This window comes from Podarcis vaucheri (genome assembly GCF_965113315.1).
Source record: "Podarcis vaucheri genome assembly, chromosome: 18".
Taxonomy (NCBI): Eukaryota; Metazoa; Chordata; class Lepidosauria; order Squamata; family Lacertidae; genus Podarcis; species Podarcis vaucheri.
The window spans coordinates 4,934,431-4,959,990 of NC_138756.1; the positions used below are offsets into that span (position 1 = coordinate 4,934,431).

General features: G+C 47.2%; 1 protein-coding gene across 2 annotated transcripts in view; it reads left to right on the top strand.

The window, feature by feature from the left end:
• Nucleotides 1-22,688, top strand: part of KDM4B (lysine demethylase 4B) — a 183,419-nt gene extending 160,731 nt beyond the window's left edge. For both annotated transcript variants that reach the window (XM_082206281.1, XM_082206282.1), the window contains exons 14-22: nt 1,204-1,417; nt 7,905-7,981; nt 8,238-8,293; nt 9,103-9,211; nt 16,270-16,455; nt 16,554-16,718; nt 18,286-18,405; nt 18,875-18,967; nt 19,812-22,688. In XM_082206281.1, the coding sequence (XP_082062407.1) occupies nt 1,204-1,417; nt 7,905-7,981; nt 8,238-8,293; nt 9,103-9,211; nt 16,270-16,455; nt 16,554-16,718; nt 18,286-18,405; nt 18,875-18,967; nt 19,812-20,000 (1,209 nt within the window). In that variant the 3' untranslated portion in view covers nt 20,001-22,688. The remainder of the gene's footprint in view (nt 1-1,203; nt 1,418-7,904; nt 7,982-8,237; nt 8,294-9,102; nt 9,212-16,269; nt 16,456-16,553; nt 16,719-18,285; nt 18,406-18,874; nt 18,968-19,811) is intronic.
• Nucleotides 22,689-25,560: the final 2,872 nt, after the last annotated feature.

Here is a 25,560-nt window from a genome sequence, read left to right on the forward strand (position 1 = left end):
TTTCCAATGGTTCCACTGAAATTGGGGGATGTGTCAGCTGCAGCTTTTCATAGGTCTGGCACTAAGAAGTCGTGATAAACTGTTTGCATCCTCTTCCCCACGAGTGCACCGTTGGGTGAGGCTACTCCTTAGTTTAAGAAATGTCACATCAATCAGAATCCCATGTTAAGCTGACACACAACTTTACAGGATTTTAAAATTGTATTCTTTCTTAGTTTTTCAATGTGAGTCACTTCAGCTCAATTCAGATCTCAAGGGAAACAATGTTTTCCTCCAGTGTGAATTTCCCCACTGTGTCATTTCGCTGGCGCCGTAGCGGGGGGGGGGGGGGGCGCTAGCTGGGTTTTTTGCCCCGGGTGAAGCCTCCAGAGGAGCACCATTGAGGCTCCCAGCCTGTGTGTGTACGCAAATGCACAGGCAGGTGTGTGTGCATCTTTGACCCGCATGAAAATAAAACCTATTTTTGCCCCAGTTCGCTGCCTGTCCCATCTCTTTGTGAGTGGAATAAAGGAGATTCAACCAAACCACAGCTTCCTGAGGAGCAATGGGTCAGTGCGTCTGGCTGTCAACTAGAAGATTGGTGGTTCAAGGCCACCCACCCCACCCCAGGGACAGTTGTGGGCAGTATTCCTGCATTGCAGGGGATTGGACTAGATGACCATCAGGGTCCCTTCCAGCTCTACAATTCTTCAAGATTTACACCTGAGCTCAGCTGTGGTTTGTCTAGCTCTAGTTAGTGAGTAAACCAGATCATGAGACCACAGTTCGATCTTGACTTCTCTCTAACCAGAGTTTAAACAAACTGAAGATCCCCAAGTTCAGACGGCATGGGGAACTAGAACTTGTTTAAAATGGTTATCAAGCGTATCCCATCTCCTTGTAGCCACAAAAGAGAAGAGGTGTGAACATGTGAACTCGAGGCTCACTGCAGCTCGTTCACATAGGGGGAAACGGGCGTTCTGTTACATCTGAACCCAGGACTTTGAGTAGTTGTGTGGTGAATGAGACAGATAAGTCTTGTAAATCGAATCAGTTGGATGGAGTTGCATTGTCTCCATGGCAAAAGGGAATGAACTGTAAAAATAAAGGGGGCCTGACATGTGATCATCAGAGGTTGACTTGTCTATTTAATTGCTTTCCAGACTCTCTGGATGATGAGCAAGCTCTACTCAGTAGTAATTTGTACCCCCCCCCTTCTTGTAGTTGGAAAAAGAGAGAGCCACAGTCGCCCCTGGAGAAAGCTCCTCGCTCCAGCCACCTCTGAAATACGAGCAGAAGACCAAGCCTCTGATTCCTGAGATGTGCTTCACCTCAAGTGGCGAAAACACGGAGCCCCTCCCTTCCAGCTCCTACACCGGAGAGGATGGAAGCAGCCCCTTGATTTCCTGTGCCAGGTGCTGCCTGCAGGTCCATGCCAGTAAGTCTACGCTGAGATTCTCTGTATTTTGGGCCCAGCCCTTCCTTTCTTTTTGGCGGCATCAGAACTTCTGTCGGTCCTTCCCCCTCTGCCTTGCAGCATTGCATTAGACGAAAACACCCTCCACCTGTTGCTGCAGCACAGGTTGCCTGGTAAGAACAGCCACCTGAGAGCATCCCTGGGAGGGATGTAGATTTCCAAGGAGGTCTGTGCGTGCTTAGAACTAGAACTGCCTTTCTCTGGGTTTCATTGCCTCCTCCCTCAACCATCACAAAGCACAGAGGCATTGAAAGCTGCCTTAGATCAGGTTGAGCCACTGTGGCTGGCAGAGAGGTCTGTGCATTGCAGACACAGAGAGGTCTTGTTTCCTGTAATGCAAGGGGGTTGGACTAGCTGACGCAGCAGCTAAAAAAGCCAATACAATTCTGGGCTGCATCAATAGGAGTACATCTAGATCAAGGGAAGTAATAGTGCCACTGTATTCTGCTCTGGTCAGACCTCACCTGGAGTACTGTGTCCAGTTCTGGGCACCACAGTTCAAGAAGGACACTGACAAACTGGAACGTGTCCAGAGGAGGGCAACCAAAATGGTCAAAGGCCTGGAAACGATGCCTTATGAGGAACGGCTAAGGGAGCTGGGCATGTTTAGCCTGGAGAAGAGGAGGTTAAGGGGTGATATGATAGCCATGTTCAAATGTATAAAAGGAAGTCATATAGAGGAGGGAGAAAGGTTGTTTTCTGCTGCTCCAGAGAAGCGGACACGGAGCAATGGATCCAAACTACAGTGGTGCCTCGCAAGACGAAATTAATTCGTTCCGCAAGTTTTTTCTTCTTGCGAGTTTTTCGTCTTGTGATGCACGGTTTCCCATAGGAATGCATTGAAAATCAATTAATGCGTTCCTAGGGAAACCGCCTTCAGACTAGGTCCGGGGACAGTCTGTCCCCCGACCTCTTCTGAAGGCTGGGGGGGGACAAGGGCTTTTCTTCCCACCCCCAGCATTTTAAAAAACCCCGGGACAGCGGAGGACTTCTCCGCTGTCCGGGGCGATCTTAAAATGCTGGCGGGTGGCATTTTAAAATCGCCCGGAACAGCGGAGGACTTCTCCGCTGTCCGGGGCGATGTAAAAGCCCCATGGAAGGCAGGCAGGGGGGCCAAAGACTTTTGCCCCCCGCCCGCCTTCAGAAGAGGTCCTGGACCTCTTCTGAAGGCGGGCGGGGGGCGAAGGCAGGCAGGGGGGAGCAAAGACTTTCGCCCCCCGCCCGCCTTCAGAAGAGGTCCAGGACCTCTTCTGAAGGTGGGTGGGGGGCGAAAGTCTTTGCTCCCCCCCCCCGCCTGCCTTCAAAAGCCGTCCGCGATAGCGGGAAGCTCTTCCCTGCTATCCCGGACTGCTTTTAAAATGCTGGCGGTGGGGAGCAAAGCCTTTCGGCCCCCGCCAGCCTTCCTGGACCTCTTCTGAAGGCCAGAGGGGGGGGAAAGGCTTTGCTCCCCACCACCAGCATTTAAAAGAGGTCCCCGGAGATTTCCCTATGGGCTTTCGTCTTGCGAAGCAAGCCCATAGGGAAATTCGTCTTGCGAAGTGCCTCCAAAACAGAAAACCCTTTCGTCTTGCGGGTTTTCCGTCTTGCGAGGCATTCGTCTTGCGGGGTACCACTGTACAAGAAAGAAGATTCCACCTAAACATTAGGAAGAACTTCCTGACAGTAAGAGCTGTTTGACAGTGGAATTTGCTGCCAAGGAGTGTGGTGGAGTCTCCTTCTTTGGAGGTCTCTAAGCAGAGGCTTGACAACCATATGTCAGTAGTGCTCTGATGGTGTTTCCTGCTTGGCAGGGGGTTGGACTCGATGGCCCTTGTGGTCTCTTCCTACTCTATGATTCTAGAAGACTCTCAGGATCCCTTCCAACTCTACTATTCTATGCTTGCACTTTCTACCTGATATTTCCAAATGGAGATGCCAGGAACCAGCCCTGTGATCTTCTGTCGGCAGAGCAAGTGCTCTGCCACTTACGCTATGCTCCTTCTCCCGTCCTGTAACGTAATGTCACTCTTTTGTCTTCAACCGATTGTCCTTCATCTTTCTGACCTCTGGTTAAATGTTCGTCAACCATGAGCCTTTCTCCTGCTGCCGCCTTGTTTCTTCTCTGTGAATTTGGCTCAATTATTTCTTGAAGCTATACCCTGCCGCCCCTCACCTGTCTGCTCAGGCTGGCTGTCAGTGAACACAAGCAGCATTTCACAGACTCTGTTTCATGTTCTTTGGGAGCCTCATGACTACTGAGACTTGAATCTATTAGTATTGTTGCTGCTGCTGTTGTTATTATTAATACCCCGCCCATCTGGCTGTGTTTCCCCAGTCACTCTGGGCAGCTTACACCACATAAAAAAATGTAAAGCATTAAACATTAAAAAATTTCTGATATAGGGTTGTCTTCAGATGTCTTCTAAAAGTCAGATAGTGATTTATTTCCTTGACATCTGATGGGAGGGTGTCCCACAGGGCAGGCGCCGCTGCTGAGAAGGCCCTCTGCCTGGTTCCCTGTAACCTCGCTTATTGCAGTGAGGGAACTGCCAGAAGGCCCTCAGCACTGGATCTCAGTGTCTGGGCTGAATGATTGGGGTGGAGACGCTCCTTCAGGTATACTGGGGCAAGGCCATTTAGGGCTTTAAAGGTCAGCAGCAACACTTTGAATTGTGCTCGGAAACGTACTGGGAGCCAGTGTAGGTCTTCAGTGTAGGTCAGGTCTGGTGTTATGTGGTCTCGGCGGCCGCCCCCAGTCACCAGTCCAGCTGCCACATTCTGGATTAGTTATAGTTTCCGGGTCACCTTCAAGGGTAGCCCCACATAGAGCTCATTGCAATAGTTCAAGCGGGAGATAACCAGAGCATGCACCACTCTGGCAAGACAGTCTGTGGGCAGGTGGGGTCTCAGCCTGCGTACCAGATGGAGCTGGTAGACAGCTGCCCTGGACACAGCTCCATGGATAGCTATCAGTTCAAAATGACTCCAAGGCTGCACACCTGGTCCTTCAGGGGCACAATTACCTCATTCAGAACCAGGAGAGTATTACGGAGAGTATTAAATGAGGAGGGAAGGGGTGGGTGTACCACATAGACACCTTACTCATGTATCCTTTTGCGAAAGTTATCAGAGTGGGGTTTGTGGCGTCTTTCCCAGGGTGTCCTCCGCCTGCTGGGTATGGATTTCTTCCTCTCTGGCTTATCCTTCTATAACCCTTGTGAGGAACAGGCTCTGGTGCGTATAAGTATATGCAAACAGTCCTTCACAAGAAACCTTGAGGGCATCTTCCAACAGAGATGCCAAAGCAAAATACTTGAGCAATAGGAAGCAGCTGCAGTTCCCATTTGAAAGCAAACCCCCAAGAGAAAAAGAAGCCAGGTCCAAGCCTCTCTGCCTCACCCCAAGCAAGGGTTGGGAATGTCACCTGCCATAAACCAAAGGGCATTTTTTGTTATTTGTTTCAGATGCTCAAGCCTCCCCTCTGATGTTTTCTGTTTATAGATTGGGCTCCTGGCAAGACAGTATCTATTAGAGGAGAGTCCATTATTTTATTGGGTCTTTTCCCCCCTCTGACACATCCATTATAGGCCGGCCTCCTTCAAAGCTTCCAGCCTGAGCAGAATGGTTAATTTGGAAGGCAAAGAAGGTCTAGGAAGGACAAGGGAAAGTTTCTGAAACATCTCTTTTTTATTAAAGGTTTCTTGGTTTTCAAAAATATGTGCATTGTCTCTTTTTTCAAGTTGTGTTTTCTGTGATCAGTTTCCTTTGTTGTGAGACATTAGTGTTGCATGCAGTATTCGGTTGGGAAGGAAAGAGGGGGACAGGGAAATGGCGAGTGGGGTGAGAATGCTTCTGTTTTTCTACTTAGTGTATGTGTGGGGTTTTGTGTCAGCATCACTTGTATGCGTTCTCTTACTATTTGCTTGTTACATTTCCTTGGTGGTGAGAGAGGTTGGGGATGGCCAAGGGTGTGGTTGGTGGTCTTTGGTTGGCTGTAGTGAGATTTGTTTACGTGTGTGAGTGTGGGGTGTATGTGTGGATTTTTGGATCAGGTTAGCAAGGTTGATTCCTCCTGTGCTGCTCCCTCCCCATGAATCCACAGTATATACAGTCCCTGCATCTGTACACACCCCACCAGAGTCATAAGAGACGTACAGTGGTGCCTCGCAAGACGAAAAGAATCCGTTCCGTGATTCTCTTCATCTAGCGGTTTTTTCGTCTTGCGAAGCAAGCCCATTGACGGATTAGCGGATTAGCGCTATTAGCGGCTTTTAGCAGCTTATCAGCTTATCGGATCAGCTGATAAGCGGCTTAGCTGCTTAGAAAAAGGGGGGGAGGAAAAAAACCCCGCAGGAACCCGCAAGACATTTTCATCTTGCGAAGCAAGCCCATAGGAGATTTGTTTTGCAAAGCACCTCCAAAACGGAAAACTCTTTCGTCTAGCGAGTTTTCCATCTTACGAGGCATTCGTCTTGCGGGGCACCACTGTATTCTATACTAGCCCATGGCTCTCCAGAAGGGACCGTATGGGAAGGAGATATGGCTGCCTTGCCGTAACTCAGAACAGGAGCACTTTGCACTGCGGCATTTTGTTGCAGGTTTCACCGGTTTTACTAGTTCCATAAGAGATATCTGAACTCGGTATATAAAATGCAGTTATTTGTCATACTTTGAAATGTTCAAGAATGGTCACAATCCATCTAATCCAGCCAGGCTCTTTTCCCCCCATACCTTTTAAGAAGCAGAGCTTGAAAACCACACTGTGGTTGTTGCAAACACTCCCCCCACCCCACCCCACACAATCAATACTTCCTTATTGTCTCTCTCTTTTGTTTTTAGTTTGCATCTTTCAAAAAATGCATCTGCTCTTCCAAAAGACCTATTCTTCCATCCTCTCCCCAAATACAGAAGCATATTTTTCTGTGCTCTCTTGAAGCAAGAAATCGATGTTGAAATTTCACAGTCTCTTCACACAGCTCTTTTGGACTCCATAAATATTTTAATTAAAGACAACAGTTTCCATTTTGCTTTCCTGATCAGCTTTCTGAAGGTGTGACAACCGAGGTCTTTCTTTTTCACAAGGTCTAGATTAAATCTTCTGCCTCCCCTGCCCTGGTGTGTGTGTGTGTGTGTGTGTGTGTGTGTATGAGAGAGAGAGAGAGAGAGACTTCAAGGAGACTATGGGCTTTACATTATTGACTTAACCACTGCCCCATCCTTTCCCTTATGGGGATTATATCTGCCTCTGTTAAGTAGCTGCCTTTTATGTAACTCAAAAGGCTTCAGCATTACCTGAAGGTTTATTCTCTCCCCATCACCGAGATTGTAGAAATAAAGTATTAAAGCACCTCACCCAAATATCCTGTTGAAAGAGAGAGAGCGGCCGTGCCTTACTTGGAGCCTTTCACTTTGCTTTGGCCCTTCTCCTAGAGTTAAATCATGTAGAACCAGAGTGGGGAAGCCGCAGCATCCGAAAGCCATACAGACTTGTCTGTTAGCCATGGAGACTGAGGCTAAAGGGCCACTGGATCAGTGGCAGAGTTAGCTGCATGGACGCCCGGAGCTGTGGCCATGCCGTGCACCCGGGGCAAGCTGCACGGGTTGGGGGGGGCAATGTGCCACGCACGGCGGCGGCGGAGCGAGCCCCCCCCCCGTGGTGTGCTTTTTTGACACCCCCCTCAGAGATGACACCCGGGGTCGGCCGCCCCCACTTTCCTACACCCCTGCACTGGATTCCCCACTCCTGATGTAGTGGCGTAGCGTGGGTTGTCAGCACCCGGGGCAAGGCAAGTAATTTGCGCCCCCTAACCCGTGGATTTGCGCCCCCTAACCCCCAGATGTTGCGCCCGGTGCAGCCGGCCCCCCTGCACCCCCCACGCTATGCCACTGCCCTGATGTAAAGCGGGTGTTTTAACTCATTGTGTGCACAGGGTCGAAGGGCCTGCCTCCTCTTTTATATATTAATTATGAAATGCCCTTGTAAATTTCTTTTCTGTCCATCTGAAGTGCAGAGATGTGCGTAGAGCACCAGTGGTGGCTGCTTCTCAGTCGCAGAACTCTCCTATCTCGAGGGAGGGCCAATGCCCTAGCTTTTGAGCTTCTTGCAAAAGCATTGTGAAATGCTTTTTTTATTTGGTCTACCATTTAGAGGGGAAGATTTTGGATGGTAGGGAGGAGAGAAGGCATAGTATTCCTCTTTTGTCTCTTTTTATTAGGTGTGTTATTCATATCTTGTTCTGAGCACCAGAAATGAGTGAGCTAGGCATGCGGATAATTCATTAGCTGAGCTTTGTGCACAAGATGGTTTTCCCTTCCTCTCTCTGAGCCTCTGGTTTCACTAAGATGGTTTCCTGCATTACTCCCATGGCATCAATTCTGCTCCTCGAAGAGCCAAAATGTGAAATACGCGCCTGGATTTTTAGTGTTGCTTTCTATTTATTTCAACCTGATGCTTTTCTATTTGTCACAGGTTGCTATGGGATACATCCTGACATAGTGAATGAAGGCTGGACCTGTTCCCGGTGCTCAGCCAATGCATTGCTAGCGGTAAGTCAAGCCTTTTTGGAGGTGGCCAAAAGGACATTGGGGCAAGGCTATAATGTGCACGCCCCAATTTAGGGTTCAAGCTTAACTTCATAACCATGTGGGCTATAAACATACTGCTTGCTTGTTTTGTTTTAAAAGATTCCCCAGATGCTACAGCAATAGACATGCCCCTAGTATGAAACGTTTGGACTCTTCCTTGAAATGCCTTTTTTCTTCTTTAATTGCTAACCTATTTTTTTCAATATTGTGCCTGTAGGATTGCTGTCTTTGTAATCTCAGGGGAGGAGCCCTTCAAAGGACCACAGATGGAAGGTATATAGAATACCAAAAAAACAAATAATATAAAATGAAATAATTTGCATGCCTCGCAATCCACCAGGATTTTATAAGTTTATAACAAGAAGATCCTCAAAATCCCATTGCTATGGCTACCTTTCTAGGTGGACTTGGATTTGTTATTTCCATTTGCAAAGTCTCTTGGGTGGTTTAGGCTACCTTAATCTGTGTGAGGCGCCCCCCCCCCCATGCCTTTTTAACTCTTCAGGGAGATTTTGCAGCTAAGCTTTCTGTTTAATATTTCTGTTTTGCATTTTTATTTTAAAGTTAGTGGCGCTGTGGCTTAGCAGTAGTGGCAGGGCCATTTTCTTCCTTCCCCAGGGACGATGGGGAGGGGTTAAGCAGGGGAAAGGGCCATTCTCCAGAACTAGGCTGGGGGAGCTATGGCCCTCCGTATGTTCTTGAATGATAATTCTCGTCTTCCCTGAGCGTTGGCCGCACAGGCTGGGAGTTGGGAGTCCGACAGCATATGCAGGGCCACATCTTCCCTATTTCATGCTTTAGAGACTTCTCCCAAAACTTTGAGGCATTCAACTAGTGAGTTCTGAAGTGAGACAGGCTGAGGCACAACACCCCCCCCCTTTCTATTGTGAGGTGTGCCAAAATTGTTGCTTCTGTAATAAGTGCTCCTAGATAACCGGAAAGTCGATTAGTCCAGTTTCATTGCTGCCAGTTAGCTTTCTGCAGGGACCAGCAACTGCTAGCTTGTGGGCCACGTGCTCCGTGGACCATAAAGAGAGTAGCTTTTCACTATTATCATTATTTTCATCTTCGTTGTTTTGCAGGTGGGTCCATGTAATCTGTGCAATCGCTGTCCCTGAAGCCCGCTTCCTCAATGTCATTGAGCGCCACCCTGTAGACATCACTGCCGTTTTGGAGCAAAGGTGGAAACTGGTAAGGACCCATCAAAATGGGTAGGAAGAAGGAGGAACATAACTTGAAAAGTGACGCAGGGTGTTAGCCTCCCGAGAGCTCTGGCAGGCTTTGGCTTGGAGGTTAGGAGAGGCTCTGTTATGTTGTTGAGTTTCTCCCTCCCCCTACAAAGGGGGCTTTGGTTCATGCTGTGGAGGTAAAAGGCATTCATTATTCAGGCCAGAGTGACGGCTCTGAATTGATACACAAGCGATAAATTGTGTGGAGCTAGCTCCTTTATGGATAACCTGACATTTCCAGCTCGCCGTCCTCTTCATTACCCACGCTTGTAACAGCAAATTAAAAATCCTTTTTTTACATGGGACTTGCTTGTACTGCTTAATGGGCCTCCCCAGAGAAATCTGTTAAGTCCTCTGCAGCTGCCATGAGGCTTTACGGCTTGTCCCATCCCTTTGTCTGCTCTGCATTTCCTTGCTGTTTTGAATAGCAGTTTCACAGAATGCATTTGGTCTTGGAGTTTCTGTCTTTTTATTTTTTGCATGAGCCATGTCACTAGCCCTTGTTTCAGGAACCGCATGCACTGGCCCATATGCCAGTTTTAGAATCTAGAGCCTTAAAATGCAAACACGTGCATACACACATAAACACAAATCGGGAGAGTTTCCAGCTGCTCCCAATAATATCTTCCTTCCTTGGGTGGTGGGATGAGCAGATCTGAAGGGCTGGTCAAATCATGGTATTGAGTCTAACTACGGCACTCCACGTAAGGAGCTGTGCTGAACTGCAGCAAACAGAAATGAAGAGGCACAGTCCTCCACATTGCTGCAAGAATCTGTTGAAAGAATCCTTAGCTTAATAGTAGAGCACATACTTTGCCTCTAGAAGGTCCCTCGTTCAGTCCTCCATTAAAGGGCTCTTACCAGGGTCTGGGAAGATCTCGGTCTGCCTTGGAGAACAGATGGGGTCTGATTAAGGCACATGAAGAAGGCCTCTGATGATGATTGCCGGGTCCAGGTTGGTTTATATGGGGAGAGGCAGTCCTGAAGGTATTGCAGTTCTGAGCCGCCATTTAAAGTTTTATTGGTCAAAACCAGCACTTTGATTCGGCCTGGAAACTGATTGGCAGTCAGGACAGGATTGACATTATACGCTCAAACCGTCTTGCCCCGGTGAGCAACTTGGCCAATGAATTCTGCAGCAGCTGAAGTTTCCTTTACAGGCAGCCCCATGTATAATGCATTGCAGTAATCTAGCCTAGTATTTGAGTTCTTGCTCAGATTGTGCAGCTCCTCGTGCCATACAGAGAGAAATAGCCCCCCCTTTTTTTTGCAATGAAATCTTGAGTGGGTTAAATAGACCGGGTTTGAATTAGTCTCAGTGGGAAAGCGAATCAGGCAAGACATCTTGCAGAAGATGAGCCCCCTGCCGCAGTTAACTAGCTTAAAACCTAGAAACCAAGCCCCCAAATCCACTGCTTGTTCTCCTTTGCACATTTCACCATGCAGTGACAGGAGGTCTTTTAAGGAAACACCCAGGCGCAACTGTTTAGCTGCTTCAGGGAAAAAAGTTCTGTGAGCTGGGTCTTGCTTCGAAGAAGGAGCAGATGATGATATAAAGGTCAATGAGGCTTGGGATCTTATGTGGCAGAACAAAGAATTGGGGAGAGGGCAGGAAGAGCATATTGCGATAATAAAGGCTTAAGCAGACAGTTATCTTGAGTTTAGAAAAGACAGGTTTTCTGTCTTCCCTCCATGTAGTGTCACCTGGGACTAGGCCTATTGTTTCCAGAATAAAGGCTGAAAGCTAGAGAATTTGCCCAGGTCTACCCAAAGACTCCATAGCTGAACAAGGAGATGAGGCCTGGTCCCCCTGCTCAAACTCTCAACACTGCAGGTTGGGCTCAGTTGTAACTGCCAAGGGCAGGGCAGGGCAGGGTAGGGTATGTCCACGACCCCGTGCCATGCCTTCAAGTTTTTCATCTGATCCGATATCTACATCCTCAAAGCAGCGATACGTGGAACATCGTAAGATAAGCATACCATATGGTGGTTATTGCCAGTATGCCAGTTTAGGAACCGAATGGACTTTATCTCCTGACCATCCATTGGACTTTAATTTCTCTTGATATGTTCTGTTTGCATGATGCGTTGGTCTATGGAATTACATTTTGTGAGATATTATAGGTTGAATTGTGTTTGAAATAGAAGTTACATAGTCATTGTTACATTGTGTGTGTTGTTACCAGGAGTGTAGAATTTGGCATATGATTAGCAGCTGTTCTTCCCTCTCCTTCCATGGGGGATTTTAAGCAGAGGTTGGATGGCCATCTGTCACAGATGCTTTAGCTGAGTTTCCTGCATTGCAGAGGGTTGGACTAGATGGCACATGGGGTCCCTTCCAACTCTTCAGTTCTGTGATTCCAAAGGGCCACTTTGATAAGACATACACACACATACATAGCCTGCTGCCAAGGTTCCATTGACCTCATCACTGTTCTTAGCTCTGGGGGACCAGATTTGGCCCCAGAGTTTCTAGTTGCTGACCCCTTTGACTAATATTTGATTTTGATGCTGTGTAATAAATGCTGATATGGCACAGTGAAGGAAGACAGCTGTCTTCATTTTGCTATTTCTGTTTGATTCACAAATTTTGTTAGCTGGGCGGTGGAGGGGGTCCTCCCTTTAGTGGGGAGGGACCTGAGCTGTGGCCCCGCCACACATGTCAGGTATCAAGGCCAAGCTCTCCTTTGCCATAAGTGCAATGTGCCACTTGGTTTATCAACAACACCATTTGTGTGGCTCCTGATTAATGGGGCTTTGCGGGGCCCGCATCTGTAAATTATTTACGGCATACAGATTCGGAATAATTAGCTGTCATCTTCTCTGTGGAATACATGAAATGTAGCTTCCATCATGAGGCAGACAGGCCATTTCTTACTCTTAGCGATGATGATGGTGGCGATGATACGATTTTTCAACGTGGCTTTACTTCCGGGATATGTTTGTAGGCGAATAGTTTCTCCTTTGCTCCCTTCATCTCATACCTTTAAAAGATTTCTGCTGCTTCTTCCCTGGTAACATTTTATCTTGCGAGTCTGATAATGGCTAAGGGAGATGCTCAGCTTCTTCCTCCTTGTCTGACTTGCCAGGACGCATTTATGGCAGAGTGAGTCTCCCCCTCCCCCTGCTTTGCTGTGTTGTTAACTTAATTTGCTAGAAAATTGGTTTTGAGTTGCGTGGGTTGAGTGACCGGAGGCGATGATGAGAGGCAGAATGTGGATGAGTGGGTGGTTCTAGATCAGCAAGTTTCAAACGGTGTTTCAGGGAACCCCAGAAGTTTTTCTCAATGAGAAGAAAAGCAGGCAAGCTCACTCCTGGAAAAGAGCTCCTGGGGTCAAGGCAAGTGACATGGTCCAAATAGTAGGGTTGCTGAGTTCAGCGGCCAAGGATCCAGAGGTGCACAGTGCGAGTTAGTAGACATTTTCCATAGTGGGAAGATAGCGGAGCTGCAGGAATGGAGGTGGAGGTATCTATTTTAGCAGCGTGTCTCACTTGCAAGTTTCTCAGACTGAGGAACTGAGCTTGGAGCAGTAGCCAGGCTCCTCCTGGCTCCTTGGGTCTGGATGCACCAAGAAAAGCTACAGTACAGTGTGTGGCCATTCTAGGGGTAACACATTGTTGTGGCACTCCCAAGAGCTGCCCTAGTCTTTCAGAGAACAAGGAGTCTGGGCCTGGCTAACAGTTTGTTTCCCGTTATCCATATTTCCCTACCCAGTGTGACGTAGGTGGCGCTGTGGTCTAAACCACCGAGCCTCTTGGGGTTGCTGATCGTAATGATTGGCAGTTCAAATCTGCACAACGGGGCGAGCTCCCGTTGGTCTGTCCCAGCTCCGGCCAACCTAGCAGCTTGAAAGCATAAATAACACTGCGAGTAGATAAATAGGTACAACTATGGCAGGAAGGTAAGCAGAATTTCTGTGCACTCTGCCTTGCACAGCAGTGTCCCATTGCGCCAGAAGCGGTTCAGTCATGCTGGCCACATGACCCAGGAAGCTGTCTGTGGACAAACACTGGCTCCCTCGGTCTGAAACGAGATGAGCGCTGTACCCCATAGTCTATTTCCGACTGGACTTAACTGTCCAGGGAACCTTTACCTTTTTCCTACCATGTGTTGGTACCACACACACACACACACACACACACACTCTCTCGATGTGATTCCCACCCCCCTTTTTGTGGTTCCGTGTAAAGTCATTTCCGAAACTGCACCTCCCACTTTACACCTTCTTGGTAGTGGCGCCTGCCCTGTGGAACACCCTCCCTTCAGATGTCAAGGAAATAAACAACTATCTGACTTTTAGAAGACATCTGAAGCAGCCCTGTTTAGGGAAGTTTTTAATGTTTGATGTTTAATCGTGTTTTTAATATTCTGTTGGGAGCCGCCCATAGTGGCTGGGGAAACCCAGCCAAATGGGTAGGGTATAAATAATAAAATTATTGTTGTTATTATTATTATTACTTGGTTACTCTCTAGTTTTCTTTTAAATTAACCTTTTAAGTGCTTGTTTTTAGATTAATCCTGCTAATGCCGTTTAGTTGTTTGCAATCGTTTTTGAGATAGTGTTAGATACCTTCTAGCGTGTGGTCTTGGCCTTGTCTGACCCAGCTGTTGCACCCTTGAATGCACCCCAGAATTCCCTGCACAGCCCACATCTTCCAGGGCAGACATGTGGAGAGAGTTCCTGGGAAAGAGGCCCTTCCCAGTTCTGGCTCATTTCAGCTTCAATGAGATCTACATTGGAAGCCATTCCAATTGTCTCTGTCAACACTGAAAGGTGGCACCGCTTACTGCATTTCAGAAAGGAGGAGGTGGGCCGGACCTTTGGGTTTTGCACCACCCGGCCTTCGTTTGCCCCTGAGCCAGCCTTTGCCGCAACTTGAGATGTAGTTGCTCTTAATAATCTCTGCCTTTCGATCACTGTGCAAGGTCTGTTCAAATGCCATGGTGACAGCTAGTGGTCAGATGTTTGAGAATGACAGGCATGATGGAATCATCTGACCACTAGCTGTATTGAAAGGTATTGAAGGAGTATAAGGAATGTTGGATTGTTTCTTCCAATAATGGGAAGAAAGAAGTCATAGTTCAAGAAGAAATTGGGCAAGCTGAATAAATTTTGGGGAGTAAATTATTTTTGATGTAGCTATAGGGTGGAACTTTTGAGTTTTCTGAGGAACAATTAGTACATGGAATAAATCTGCTACAGTGGCTGACATGCTATATGAGTAATGTTTTTAGTGGTTGATATGTTTTTGTGTATGTTCCTGTATTGGTCTGGCATGTAGTTTTGACGTGTTTTCATTTGTGCACATTTTGATACTTCAGTTTTGAAAACAAACACAAAATGCCAGGGTTGGGGGCCTGTGGTGAAGTGTGCGATCAAGCCAGCTAGTCAATACCAATGAAATCTCATTATTGAATTGCCAATACCCAAATCCCACCCTGATTAGAACCAAGTGCTGATATATGACATGCCCTGTAGTGGCACCTGAAGGGAATCTTCAGCTTTTCTCAGCTCAGACTGCAACAATGCGAACCTCACACGCTGGCTAATAACTCTTAGTAAATATATAATCGGTATGATGTCATTCAAAATACACGAATAAGCCACTTCAAAATAATGTATATATCATACAACACATCTCACAAATTATACAAGTAACTGCAAGTTGTTATATATCATATTTTTTGCACCATAACACTCACTTTTTTCCTCCTAGAAAGTAAGGGGAAATGTCTGTGCGTGTTATGGAGCGAATGCCTGCGGGTGGCGGGGGGGATCTGCTGCAGTCGTGAGCAGAGGATCCATGCTTGCCCTTCCTTCCCTCCTCCGTGGTTACAAAGCATGGATTCACATGGATCCTCAGGATTTTTGCATTGGGCTACTCCAAACTCACTGTCAGATCACATGTCTGTGGCCACAGCATGAACCACAAAAATCATATATCCACTATTTCGTTTAGAATATTTATTTCTTGTTTTCCTCCTCTAAAAACTACGTGCGTGTTATGGTCTGGTACATGTTATAGAGAGAAAAATACGGTATATCAGAGTCAAACAAAGGTTCAAACAACCAATGAATAGCGAGGAACTCCAAACTGTCTCCCAAAGGAAGACGTCTCTCCAAAGTCTCAAAAGGACAGCGCATCCGGAATAGCTCAACTGTTTCGGAATAAAGTCTTCATCAACAAGAAATGGAATTGCAAGCAATGAATGACCACAAAACCGAGCAACCTGTATGTAAGATGTACAGTAGAACAAAATATAGAAAGAGGTACATACCGAATAATTATCAATGAAATATGCATATTAGTGAAGATCATACTAGTGGATTCAGTGCTCACTGGATAATGTAGCTGCTGGTGCTTACAACACAAACGCATAGAACGTACAAAGTTGACCACAGGTGTTTCACATCACAATTGTTGCAGACAATGTAAAGAAACTTAAAGCAACAGTACGTCAATTCTGGCATTACAATGCAAGATGTAATGTAAAATGACAGACTTAAAATAGAACAGATTTGGATAGTATACAATGGATTTTACATAAAACAACATTCAAATAAAACAATTGAAGTCAGGTTCTGAATTCAACCCCCCCCCCCAGATATTTGGATTTAAACAAATAAGTGGGTTTCTTGTTGACGCAATAACCGCTCAACGTCTTGCCCAGCCCCACGTGTACGTATCTGCCTCTGGGCTGGCAATTCATGGATGAAGACAGGAGACAAGCATCACCCTTCCAGTAAACCCAGCTATATAATACTTGCATTGCAAAGAGGGGCTGAAAGAGCAGGGCCTCTCATAGGTTTACCTCATGGCTGATGTGAAATGTGGCCTAGCCCACACCCTAACAGCAGTTTCATCTGCAAAGCAAATTGTTCCAAGAGATTCGACCACGGGAGCCAAGCTGCAGGTGGAGGCACAAGCATAAGAAGTCAAGTTAAAATTGCCAGAAATGTCCGTGGTGATGGGTAGCTCTGTGCCATGCAGTAACGCCAACCTTTATTCCTTCCCCAGAAATGTGTGTACTGCCGGAGGTGGATGAAGAAAGTGTCAGGCGCCTGCATCCAGTGCTCTTATGAGCACTGTTCCACCTCTTTCCACGTCACCTGCGCCCACGCAGCAGGGGTGCCAATCGAGCCAGATGATTGGCCTTACGCTGTGTCCATCACCTGCTTCAAACACAAAGCGGCCAGCCACATGGTAGGTCTCCTCAGTGGTTTATCTCTCTTCCTTCACTCCTCTCTCTCTCGTTTTAAAGAAGCCTAATCTTGTTGCTGTTTTTAATCTGCCGTTCGTAGATCCCATTTTCAAGGGAGGTATCGCTGGCCCAGACGGTGATTACAAAAAACCGGAACGGTCTCTACTACCGGTGCAAAGTGATTGGTGTGACAACGCAAACCTTCTACGAAGTCAATTTCGAGGATGGCTCCTACAGCGACAACATTTACCCAGAGAACATTATTGTAAGTTAGAATAGGCTTCAGGTGGAAAAATATTCTATAGGTCTCTTTGCCATTCTGGAGGGTGTGTACTACTTTTCTCCTTACATGGCCGTGAGTCTTGTTTCTATTATTGCTAAAATAAGAATTCTGTCTTCTTGAGTTAGATTTAAAACAAAACAAAACAGAAAAGATAGTTTGAGCTGAAGATCTAGTATGGAATTTATGAATGGCAGAAAAAAAATTGCTTCTGTTGTACCATCCAAGGAAGAGTGGCTTCACAAGTTCCGCTGGTAAAACTTGCAGAATATGTGTATTTACGAGATCAAGAAGTTTGCGATAAAAGATGGTTTTTATTATATACAGTCGTACCTTGGATCTCGAATGCCTTGGCTCCTGAACAAATCGGCCACTGGACGATCGAAACCCAGAAGTGACTGCTTGGTTTTCAAACGATTTTCGGAAGCCAAACGTCTGGCGCGGCTTCCAGTTGGCTGCAGGAGCTTCCTGCAGCTATTCAGAAGCCATGCTTTGGTTTTCGAACATTGTGGAAGTCGAACGTACTTCTGGAATGAATTCCGTTCGACTTCCAGGGTATGACTGTACATCGGCTTATATAGGGCCTTGTCCACTGCTCTCATAAATTGGGGCCTGTTAGATAAATGAGAGATTAAAATTGATAGAGGGGTGTGTATTCTCTCTTGCTATATATTAAAATTGTAAAGCCGTAATCGTGCTGCAGTTTGTGTGGCCACCTCCAGCATGATGACAGAACGGCAGGCAAGCAAACAGCGGAAAGTGGTAGCGAGCTGTTTAAAGTAGAGCGGTAGGCATTTCAGAGTGTGGTTTGGCAAACGGCTTTCTGAAGACCCTCCTCCCTTCTGTTAGACATTGCTTCAGTGGAGAGGTGCTTCAGGTGGGGGCGTCTGGGGTAGGCAAGGAGGGAGCGGGATGTCAAGAAAGGAGGGATTGGCCCAGATGTGGGAGAAGGGTTGGCAATGGAGTTGGCAGGTATGTGGGGTTGGCGAGCAGGGATGGCAGCCGCTTGTATCCTATATTTTGTGTATGCAATTATTTTAAAAAACCAAGCTGGGTCAGACTAAAGGCCCCTCTAGCACTGCCTCTTGTTCTCACACGTGGCTAGTCAGAGGCCTGTGAGAAGCCGGCAAGCAGCATCTGCACAAGCATCAACTCTCCCCCCTTGTAGTCCTGGGCTTACCGCCTCTCATACTGCAGGAAGTATGTAGACATCATGTCTGGTAGCCTTTATAGCAGCGGTTCTCAACCTGGGGGTCCCCAGATGTTGTTGGACTACAACTCCCATCATCCCTGAGCTCTGGCCTTGTTAGCGAGGGGTGATGGGAGTTGTAGTCCAACAACATCTGGGGACCCACAGGTTGAGAAAGGCTGCTTTATAGCCTTATCTTATCATTTGTGCTGCCCTTGAAAATCCTGTAAAACGTGTCTGTGGGTGTTTGCCTGATCCAGCCCCTCCCCAGACTTAGTTGAACGTGTTATGGTGCCAGCCATTTCTGCCTGCTCCCCTCCCTCCCGCAGTCCCTCTGACTTTCTTCCCTGACTTGCCTCTCAGAGCAGAGACTGCCTCAAGATGGGGCCACCCGCCGAGGGGGAGGTGATTCAGCTGCAGCTGACGGATGGCATCACTTACCAAGCCAAGTTTATTGCTGCCCAGGTCAGCCAGATCTTTCAGGTAAGAGCCCAGCAGTGCCTTGGCCTTGGCCTTCCAGGCTAGATACTTTTACTAGCAGAGAAATGGACTTGCTTCTGGAATTCAGAGATGGACTGGTGACTTCCCTGGAGTGACGTTTCCTGACGAGTGTGCTGCTCCTCCATGTTCTGCGGAGAACCATATGTTAGCAAGCAAGCCCTGCCTTTGCTCCAGCTGGTGGATTCAAACAGGGAAAGCAAAGCTGAGAGGGTTATGCCCTTTAAATTGGAGCCATCTTGATTCACGGCGTCATCATTTCCCAATTGGAAATTCATCGCTTAAGAGGAATAGTGCATACAACCAAACAGTGAACAGAACGAGAACCCGTTTTCTGGGGCTAAGTAGCCTTGGTTAGGTTTAGAAGGAAGGATGGTTGGCTGGCCCCACAGAGGTTGCGAAATGTAAGGTGGAGGTCAGGTTGTCTGATGGCCACTCTCATTCCCTTCTGTAGGTAGAGTTTGAGGATGGCTCTCAGCTGATGGTCACAAGAGGCAATATCTACACCCTGGAAGAGGAGCTTCCCAGGAGAGTAAAATCACGCTTGGTAGGTATCTCAGGGCTACTTTTTACAAAGCTGCTGCTGCTGCTGCTGCTGCTGCTTTGAATTGTTTTCCAGGACAGTTGTTGCTGCAGTGGAGAGAGGTCATGTCTCCTTTCTAGTTACAGTGGTACTTTGGGTTACATACGCTTCAGGTTATAGACTCCACTAGCCCAGAAATAGTTAAGAACTTTGTTTCAGGATGAGAACAGAAATTGCGGCAGGAGGCCCCATTAGCTAAAGTGGTGCTTCAGGTTAAGAACAGTTTCAGGTTAAGAACAGACCTCCAGAACGAAATAAATTCTTAACCCGAGGTACCACTATACTGACTTTGCTAAATCGGTTACCTGTTGGCTAGGGGCAGCTTGAGGCATTTTGGCACCCGAGGAAAAATAATTTATAGTGCCCCAGCCACTCTGGGCAACTTCTAACAAAATATACAATAATTTGTTGTTGTTGTTATATCACCATTGCTGCTGCTGCTGCTATCATCATCATCATCATCAGTATTATGTGGTGTGAATGTGGCATTCTTCTTCTTACTATTATTATTATTACACCACCATATTTGTGACTCTATCCATCCCTTGGAGAAGCTGAGTGATCAATAAATGGGGTTGTATTCATTCAGAAATCTCTTAAAGTGAAGCTTGGGTCCACAAGGAGACGCTTTCACCAATTGTCCACCTCAGGATTAATTCAAGAGCCCTGGTCCAAGGGTCTCCTGCCAGCAAAGCAGTGGCTTTTGTGAAATGCTGTCTCCTCTCGTCTGAAAGGGTGCTTGAGTTCTCTCTGCCTGTGTGCCTTCTGCCTTCCTCTCACACCTGTCATTCTCCTCTTGCCCTTCTAGTCGCTCAGCACTGGGACGCCTCAGGAAGACGCCGTCCTGGGAGACGACTTGAAAGCAGCCAAGCGCCCTCGGGTGGGCAACACCAAGAGCCCCGGAGACCCTGGCCCCAGCCCCAACTACTTTGCCATCATGGAGACCCTGCTGCAGACCCCCTTCCACCCAGGAGCACAGAGCAGCACTATGTTCTAAACCCAGAGGAACAGTGATTTAATTTTTTTCTATAAAAAAAAAGAAAAGACGCAACTTTTTAAAACATCCTTTTTCACATCCCTGCGGAAAGTAATTTAACTAGAAAACTGTGGCGTGGGAGACCCAGCCTTTGTGCAATAACTTGCAAATTAATTATTTTATTCTGTTCTTGGTGTGGACTTCAGAGGAGCTCGCCCTGCTCTGGCCTACCTCTGTTCTTCCTGTTGACGAACTTTTGAGTAGAAAAAACCTTGGGGGGGGGGCGCGTTAACCTTCCGCACAGAAACTTTGGAAGAATATGTGTCAATGGAGGTTTGTGCAGCTGAACATTTGATTCTTTGTTTGTTTTTTGTTTGTTTTCAGTGGTTAAAAACCTGGAGAAGCGTCCACTCCAGTTTTAAAATCTGTTTTTTTCCCTCCCTTACTCTCTCAATATATATTTTTCTTCTTTCCCGTATTTCTTGAAAAGGTGCTATTTCCCTGACTACTGAAGCCGCCTTTTTGGAATTAGCAATTTATGTGTGTGACACACACACACACACACACACACACACACACACACACACACACACTTTTTATAAAAAAGGAAGAAAAAAGCAATTGCATTTTAAAAACAAAACAATACAAGCAGCAGCAATGTAATGAAAAAGTGAAGTGTTTCTACTCCCCCCCCGAACATGGCTTTAAAACAAATGAACTCCCCCCACCCTCATTCTGATTTTCTTTTAAAAAGAAAGAAAAAGAGTTGATGCCTGGTTTTATTGGAGGGAGGGCAGGTTTTATTGAAACGCCTCTTTTAAGGGGAGAAAATATGTTGGGGTAATGTTTGTGTTGAACAAAGAAAGTTTTCCTTTAGCCGAAATGTTTTATAATAAATGAGAGCATCACAACAGAACTGCTACTGGACAGAATTCAGTGTTAACGCTTTCATAAAAGTCATAAAATAGGTTGCCTGTCGCATCACCACCACTGGGGAATTTTGTGTTGGGCATTTGGAAAGGTTGCATATTATTTCCCTGGCGTTGCGTAAGCAAGGGATTTCGGTTATGAGGCATAAGTCAATTGGCTGTTCTTTGGCAGGTGATGGAAAGAGGTAGTCAAATGAACTGTTACCACATTGGGCGAGTGAGTGGGGTTGGGGGTGGTCCTGATTCCCTGTGCAGACGAAGTTACAAGCTGCAGGGGTCGTTTAGCAGGAGACATGACAGCATGTTTTCGGTCATCCTGAACTGGTGACAGCTTGCTTTTGCTCAGTTCCAGCAACTTCATGGCTAAACAAATCAACCCTTTGGGGCGGGGCGGGGGGGAGAGGTTAGCCTGTACTCTGTGTACAGGGTTTGCCACATGCTTCAAATGGTCCCCAGTATGATCTGTACCAAAAATAATTTTGCCCTCACTTCACCGTTTTCTGAGAAGCTCTTCCTTGATAGTGGGTCTGGGAGAGGGCTTCTTCCCATGGCGTTTTCCGCTTCTGGAAAACCCTTTCCTGAGACAAAGGCTTTGAATTTCTTGGGGTTTGAGGAACCAAGACAAGCAAGTTAAAGTTTCCAGCTATATTAGCCTTTGCAGATGTTCAAGCCATATGTGGGAGGTGGGGGGGTCATCCCTCGCCCTGACTTGCCTTTATGCGTTGGCTTTATCGTTTGCACAAGGCGGAGAGCCCGGCATGTTAGAATTTCCACCCAGGTTCTGTTAGTGGTGGCAAACATGGCATTCTGTGTCTTTTACGTGGCAGGCCTCGTCCCCTCCCACCCCCTGGGTGTGCATCCATGTCACATGGCTTAGGCAAAGAAGAAAAGGAAGCATTTAAATGGAGGATTCTTCCAGGAGCTTGTGGAATCTTTTCTACAAGATGCATTCCGTAATGGACCCTGCTTTTTACCCTTCCTCACTAATGGCTGTGAATAAGATTGTCTGCCGGGTTAGCGAAGGGGAAGAGAAAGACAGGTAAAGGTGATATTGGAAGCCCACGAGCTTTCATCTCACAAACATTGTTTCCTTCCCCCCCTCCCCACAACCTTTGCCCCTGGGGGGGTGAAATCAAACCCAAAACTTACCCAAAACAGGATCTTAGCAAGCAGTTTCTAATCTTCCTTGCCGTGGAGAATCAGAATGCAGCTGAAACTTTCCTCTGTGTTGTGTTCCCCTGTCTCACCCCAACACACACAGACACACTTATTTCAAACCCACCCATGTGTGCAGCGGTTCCCTCCTTGGAAGAAGAAAACGGCATAAAGGGTAGTACTGCTTGTATAAAGGACATTTTTAAAGAACAAACAATTTGTGTTGGTTACTGGGTTGCCATAGTTCAAGTCAGTATTGGTGTGTGTGTGTGTAGCTGCCTCTTTATTTTCTTGATAATCCCTGGGAGGGGAGTGCTGCATTTGTTCAGGATGGGTTAGTTGCAAGAGAAGGGGGCATGGTGGGCTCCACTGTATGGATAAATGCTGACTGAAATATCACCATTGCTGTATTTATTGTGTATATTTAAATTGTACAAAAAAGGAAACAAAAATGTTGTTCTCCCCTGCCCCCCCAAAAAAAATATTCAGATGGTGACCTTTGTTTCTGCTTATGCCGTGAACCTGGCTTTTGTAGAACACTTTTTCTTTTTGTTGGTTGTTGTTTCTGTTTTATCCCCCATCCACCCCACTTCTTCTTTTTCTAATACACTTACCAGTTTTGGAATGTTTTTGTGATCTCTTTGGGGAAAGGGCCTCCGTAGGAAGAAACACTAGCAAATCCTCCTCACTTCCTTGCCAACCCTCCCCTCCCCTGAATTCATATTTGCAAGTGGTCTGTGTGTGATACATCTCTAGCTATCTATCGGGGTTTGCTTACTCTTAAAACAATCTGGTTTTGTTTTAGTTCCCCCCTTCCCCCTCTATAATTAATGATGGGGAACTCAGGGATTTCCTTGGGGGGTGGTGTGGGATGGCCCAGAGTTGTCCCCTCCCTGAAGAGGGAAGATTTCTCTCCAAAATGTTGTGTTTTGTTGCTCCAAACCCAACTATCTTCTTGTCTAAGGCCAAAGTGAAGGAGAGGAGGGAGCAAACGCAGCCATTTCCCAGCAGAGGCATTGTGGCTTCTGAAACTGAAGGTTGTGAATAGCCATTGAACCCTAGTTGATGCAGCCCTTCTCCTGCCTGGATGTGTCCAAGCCCCATTGGAAGCCATCTGAACTGTTGGCTATCTCCACATCTTGCAACAGTGGAATGTGTCATTAGTCCCATTTGTCTGCCCTGAATACCCCACTTATCATTTTTCTTGGGACGGTCCCCAAATTCTAGCACAGCGAAGGAGGGAGAAATGTGTCTGCCCCCTCCATGTTGCTTTACCTGTGCATCATAATAATATAATTCTCATCGCACTCCTCCTTAGTCACTTCTAAACTGAAAAGCCCCCAGTGTAGTTGCCTGTTCCCACTGGGAAAGTATCCCCACCTTCTTGCTCATGTTTGCTTTTCCTTTTCTGCACTTCTTTTCAGCTGCTGTGATGTCCCTCTTGAGACTGGGCAACCCAGACCTGGCCTGAGTAATATGGCTGTGCCACATATCTCAGCTGTTGGATGTCTCTTGTCTCCTCCAACCATGACCCCTGAGTCCTCTGGACCTTGGAAGTTTTTGGCAGGGAGACTCCTGAAAGCATTGTTCTCCTCGGGGGGTGGGGCAGTTACCAAACTTGGGAGGTCTCTTCAGACCTCAGGGTACGGAATCTGACTCCATCCAGCCACCTGTCGAAATTCTCTGCTCCTCTTGGAGAAGGCAGAGGGCACAACATAAGGCTGCTTGACAACTCCACAGTGTACCAAACCAAGCTTGCCTTGCATCAATTCTCTATGTTGACTGCCATCATCTGCACCCTGACAAACACTCAGTTAAGACCTGGGCTCAGAGCTCGGGCAGCATCTCTAGGCAGGGCTGGGAATGTCTTCTGCCTGAAACCCTGGAGAGTCACCGCTAGTCAGTAGAGGCAATACTGCGCTTAAATGGACCCAACTCTGTATAAGGCACCCTGGGCCTCCATGGGACACGGGTGGCGCTATAGTCTAAACCCACTGAGCCTCTTGGGCTTGCTAATCAGAAGGTCAGCGGTTCGAATCCCTGCGAAGGGGTGAGCTCCCGTTACTCCATCCCATCTCCTGCCAACCTAGCAGTTTGAAAGCATGCCAGTGCAAGTAGATAAATAGGTAGCGCTGCGGCGGGAAGGTAAATGGCATTTCCGTGCGCTCTGGTTTCCGTCATGGTGTCCCGTTGCACCAGAAGTGGTTTAGTCATGCTGGTCACATGACCTGGAAAACTGTCTGTGGACCAACGCCGTCTCCCTCGGCCTGAAAGAGAGATGAGCGCTGCAACCTCATAATCACCTTTGACTGGACTTAACTGTCCAGGGGTCCCTTTACCTTTTACCTTTACCCTGGGCTCCTGTGACATTGTCAGGTTGTGTGTCACTCGTTTTTCTGGGAGCTGTGCCAAACCTTGAGCAGTCTGGCTTCCTTGTGATACTGTGTTGTGGTCAGCAGAGGGCAAGAGGGCCTGTCCCCACACCCTTTTCTCAGGTGAGAAAAACATATTTAAAGCAGGTGCACAAATCCTCATAGTGATAATGTACATCATCTTAATACACAGTACAGCAACTCTCCAAAGGGAGGCCGGTGCTAGTGGCTAGGTGGACTTGCCAATTCTCCCCACCACCCTTAACCAACCCCTCACACTGCTTTCTAAAGTCATCTTTGTTGGCTTTGCCTTTTCCCCTTCTCTTTTTTTTGGGGGGGGGAAGAGGGGAGGGAGACACACAAAATCTCTTACACAAGCAATGCCTCTGCCAAGGTGGTATGTCCCCAAAGGCCTGGGTGGTAGTGGGGCATCACTGCCAGCCTCTGTGCACACCTTGCCACGCTGCAGCTCCTCCTAAAGCACGTCTATTTACTGCCATAATCGGAAGCACCTAAAAGGGAGAGAACGAAAGCCACCCGCTATTAAATATAATTGTCATTGTGACAGGCCCATTGTGGGGTGGAAAATTTGTGCCTTTCAGAGCTGTCTGTGTGATAAAGAGCAGCGGTAAAATCAGAAATTAATCCCCTGGCAAGAGAATGACATGGTTATCGCTGGATTGCTGCTAACAACTTACTCAAGGCATCTCTTTAAAAGAGAGAGAGAATGGGGAGGGGGAAACCTTGCCTCTGTCCCCCCCCCTCTTGTAGGTGGCAAAGAGAAGGTCGTTTGCTTATTTCAATCCGCTCAGATCTAAAAACAAAATCAGTTTTCTTTTGTTCATTGATACCATGGGGACATCAACTGCTGTTCTGGAAAACAAATAAACCAAAAACCCTTCTCCAAAGAAAGGAAATGGATGGTGTAATCCTGAACCAGGAGCAGCCCACCAGTGAAGCAAAGTGAAGCCATGGGGGGCAGGTCCAACCCTGTCACCCCAACTGCTGGGCTACTACCAGAGCTTTCCCCCTGCCAGCATCATGGCAGCAGCACAGGTGAGGGTGCAGTTGTGGCAGAGGGAAGGAGGGGCCCCAGATCTGTGGGAATTGGGTGCTAACATGTGG